Source organism: Diceros bicornis, chromosome 18, assembly GCF_020826845.1.
Source record: "Diceros bicornis minor isolate mBicDic1 chromosome 18, mDicBic1.mat.cur, whole genome shotgun sequence".
In the NCBI taxonomy this organism is placed as follows: Eukaryota; Metazoa; Chordata; class Mammalia; order Perissodactyla; family Rhinocerotidae; genus Diceros; species Diceros bicornis.
Window position 1 is genome coordinate 55,749,639 of NC_080757.1, and position 4,444 is coordinate 55,754,082.

Genomic DNA, 4,444 nt, shown 5'->3' on the forward strand with positions numbered 1-4,444 from the left:
GGGCAGTGGATTTCAAGAGGAAACCAAAACAGGAAAATTATTAGGGAGGGAGAAAGAGCTGGGGATCCACTGGGACCTAGAAGCATTCGAGCACATTGCCTTTAAAAAGGTCCTGACCCATGTCTTCTCTCATACTTACTCCAAGAGGTCGGGGCTGGGGTGAGCTTTGAGTTTACCTGTCTCAAGCAGGTTGCTGTTGCTGCTAAGGCTGGCTCAGTGCTGAAGCAGGGTGAGAGGCAGCTCAGGAAGAGCACAGGGAGGACACAGTGATGGAGTTTGCCTCTTCTTTCTCCCCTCACTGTTGAGGGATAAGAACCTAAGTTGTTATTCTTCCCAGAGGCATTTGCATGCTTATGACCGTCTGACAGCATATGGCATTCAAGACCCTAGGGATGATAGGATTTTCGGCACCTGGATTGATAATGGAGGAACTGATCTGTAGGGAGCAGTAAAGGTCTTTTTGCCACCCCTGAAATCAAACCCACTCACAAAGCATATCCTGCCAGAGTGGGTCATACTGTTAACAGAGCCAGGAGACAATTTATAAACCCCAAAGTTTCCAGTTCTGCCGACCAAGCTGTATTTGAAACTCGTGGAGAGGCCTTGGAAAGCTCAGAGGAAGTGGGAAGGCTGCTCCTATCCCAGCAGGATTCAGAAATGGAGTGATTTATAGGGTGAATGGTTCACCTTTTCTCTTGTCCCCTGCACAGTTCGCAGCATTTGTAAAATCTTAGCCATGAAAGCTGTCCGAAACAATCGCCTGGGCTCTGCCCTCTCTTGGAGCATTCGAGCCAAAGATGCCGCCTTTGCCACGCTGGTGTCAGACAGGTGGGTTCAACTGGTGTTGGCTTCCGGGGGACTGTCTGGGAAGTTGGGAGGCTGAGGAAGTGGGCCTGGGACTACTGCTCTGATCTCTGAGCCCGGCCTTTCAGGTTCCTCAGGGATTACTGTGAACGAGGCTGCTTTTCCGACTTGGATCTCATTGACAACCTGGGGCCAGCTATGATGCTCAGTGATCGACTGACGTTCCTGGGTAAGTCTTTTCTGGCTCTGTCCCCTGGACCTTTGGCACAAATGGACAGTTGTGGAGATTGGAGTTCTAGACCTCTCCAGTGTTTCTTTCCTGTTAAGCCCAAACTCCAAACCACATAGAACCCTGTGTGGCAGACTCTGTAAAGCATGTGTTTGGGTAACATTTTATTTTCCAGTAATTTCAAATTTAGAGAAAAGTTGCAAAAGTAGTATAAGGAATAAAGATCTCCCATATACACTCTACCCAGATTCACCAATTATTTATATTTTGCCTCATTTGTTTTATCATTCTTTCAGTCAGTCAGGTTTTTTGGAGAACAATTGGAAAGTAAGTTGGAGAGATTGTTCCCCTTTCTCCATAAATACTTGAGCATGTATTTCCTCAGAATAAGAACATTCTCTTACATAATCACAGTTATTAAAATCAGGAGATTCAACATTGATACAATACTCTCATCTAATCCACAATCCATATTCTCATTCCATCAGTTGTCCCAGTCATGTCCTTTATCGTGTCCGGGTTCACGAGTTTAGCCGTCATGTCTCTAGTGCCTCTGCCTTTCTTGGTGCTTCTTAACCTTGACATTTTTGAAGAGTCAGTTCAGCTCTCTTGTAGAATGTCCTCAGTTTGGGTTCATCTGATGTTTCCTCATGATCAGATTGATTGTGTTTGGAGCAGGAATGCTACTGAGTTGATGTGTCCTCCTCGAGGCTGCCTGTCCCCTTATGGTGGAGTTTGCTCTGATCCCTTGGTTAACGTGGCATCCACCAGGTGTCTCCCCTGTGCGGCATTGATTTTTCCCTTTGATTTAATAATTTGTGGAGCGACTTGGGATTATTTAATAACGTCTTGTTCCTCATCAACACTTTGCACCCACTAGTTTTAGTAACTACTGGTGATTTTCTGACTCTGTCATTCCTTGTGTTTTAGTTGGCATTTCACCATACAGATGATGTTCCCTTGGTCCTGTCCATTCTTTCATTTACATCAGTAATTGACTCATGGGTTATTTGATTCAATGTGTTAAATTCTATGGCTCTTATTTATATTGATGGTTACATTCTCCCAGGTTTGGCCCTTTGGAGCCCCTTCAAAGTGTGTGTTTTGAATCCTTTTGGTCTCATTGGTCTGTGAGCTTGGAGACAGCTCTGTAAGAATCTCCCTGCTCTGTGGAATGGCTGGCCTGGGGTCTCTCTTCTCTTTTTTAGGGCCAGAGGTGACCTAGCACTCTCCTTTCTCAATAGGAAAGTACCGTGAGTTCCACCGATTATATGGGGAGAAGCGTTTTGTTGATGCTGCTTCTCTTCTCCTGTCATTGATGACTTCTCAGATTGCCCCACAGTCTTTCTGGATGACACTACTAACAGATGCGCTGCCCCTTTTGGAACAGAAACAGGTACAGGTTGAATCCACGGTGATTTTCTTCTCTGTGTTTTCTAGTCCTTGACAGTGCTTGATTCGGTAGTTGTTGCAGATGCTTAGTCGGCCCTCCATACCCACGGGTTCTGCATCCGCAGATTCAACTAACCTTGGATTGAAAGGCCTGTGATGGTTGTACTTGAACATGTACACTTATTTTTCTTGTCATTATTCCCTAAACAATACAGCATAACAACTATTTACAAAGCATTTACATTGTATTAGGTATTAAAAGTAATCTAGAGATGACGTGAAGTATACAGGAGGATGTGCATAGGTTATATGCAAATACTCCACCATTTTATATAAGGGACTTGAACATCTGCAGATTTTGGTATTCATGGGGGTCCTGGAACCAATCCCCACTGCGGATACTGAGGGAGGACTATATACATACATCATCTCCCAAGTGAGGTCCCTATGTGTATGCGTATTCCCCCATAGCACCCACTCTGGAAATCTGATATCCACCCAAGAAAAACTACTTAATTTGAAATGAGGCAGCTATCTACTGACCGTACTCAGCCCAACGCCCTGACACGAAGTGCTGGGAGTGAGAATAGGGGTATACAAAGCACACTCCCCCAAAGGGCACACAAGGAAGGCTATATCTGCACTTGGGCCCACGCCCAAATCTGTGCAGGCCTTGGCTGGGGAGCAGCTAAGCAAAGCAGCCTCTCTCTCCTAGGTGATTTTTTCAGCAGAGCAAACGTATGAGCTGATGAGATGCCTGGAGGACTTGACCTCAGGAAGGCCAGTGCGTGGAGAGCCTGATGTCCAGCGACTCCAGGTCATTTTAGCTTTCCTGTTGGTTCAACGATGGAGATGAGAAAGGCTCCCTCATCTCCAGCTCCCCTCACCTCCCTACAAAAACGCTGGTCCCTTACAAACTCATGTGCCTCTTAAGTTACCTCTTAACCTGTAACTGTGACACACCAACTTCTTTTAGGAGAAAATGGGGTGATTTTAGTGTTCTGGTCTCTATTATTTTTTCTTTCCTGTCAATCAGTTGCAGTGGTCCTTTGCATGCAGCTCTCATATTGAGGACTTACTAGAAGCTACTACTGAATGTTAAATGCCTTCTACCTACCTACCTTTGGATTAGATAGAGTCTTTGGGAGCTTTAAAGAAGGAACACTTCCTGCTGTGCCTCATGCTAGCTCTCTTTGCTTTTAGGATGATGACATAGAGACCACCAAGGTGGAAATGCTGAGACTTGCTCTTGCACGAAATCTTGCTCGGGCAATTATAAAAGAAGGCTCATTGGAAGGTTCCTGAGGCCAGCTGAGAGCTGCTCCAGCGTGGTATCTTTCTATGGCAATGTATATAAATTTTTAAAAGAATAAATGTTTCCTTTTACAAATATAAGGCAAATTCTTAGAGTTCAGCTAGGGAGATTTTATCTACCTCCACTGTGAACCTGAGGTGGCAACAATTAAGAAAATGCTTGTTATGTTCTTTGACATGGAACAGACTTCCCTGTCTCCTTAGGAAAAAAAAAAAAGCCACCCCAGAAGTTATGAATGGTGAGTGCAGTGCCCTCCTGCCTATAATTAGAAACTTGAACAAAAGCCTTCAGTATTTGTGCTTCTGAAATCTGGTGTCACCTCAGAATCATCTGGAACACTCATCTGTTAACTTTCTGGTTATCTCCTTTAGAAAAGAAAAAGGTCCAGGAACCTATACTTTTGTGTGTATGTGTGTGTGTGAGGAAGATCAGCCCTGAGCTAACATCCATGCCAATCCTCCTTTTTTTCGCTGAGGAAGACTGGCCCTGAGCCAACATCCACTGCCAATCCCCCTCCTTTTTTTTTCCTTTCCCCCCAAAGCCCCAGTAGATAGTTGTATGTCATAGTTGCACATCCTGCTAGTTGCTGTATGTGGGACGCTGCCTCAGCACAGCCGGACAAGCAGTGCGTTGGTACACGCCCGGGATCCGAGCCCGGGCCGCCAGCAACGGAGCGCGCGCACTTAACTGCTAAGCCACGGGGC

The 4,444-nt window shown here is 45.4% G+C and overlaps 1 protein-coding gene across 3 annotated transcripts in view; it reads left to right on the top strand.

Moving 5' to 3' along the window:
- NUP85 (nucleoporin 85) overlaps nt 1-3,834 on the top strand; it is a 31,780-nt gene extending 27,946 nt beyond the window's left edge. For all 3 annotated transcript variants that reach the window (XM_058561599.1, XM_058561601.1, XM_058561600.1), the window contains 5 exons: nt 711-828; nt 933-1,033; nt 2,278-2,429; nt 3,141-3,242; nt 3,629-3,834. In XM_058561599.1, coding sequence (XP_058417582.1) covers nt 711-828; nt 933-1,033; nt 2,278-2,429; nt 3,141-3,242; nt 3,629-3,730 — 575 coding nt within the window. In that variant the 3' untranslated portion in view covers nt 3,731-3,834. The remainder of the gene's footprint in view (nt 1-710; nt 829-932; nt 1,034-2,277; nt 2,430-3,140; nt 3,243-3,628) is intronic.
- The last annotated feature ends 610 nt before the right edge of the window (nt 3,835-4,444 follow it).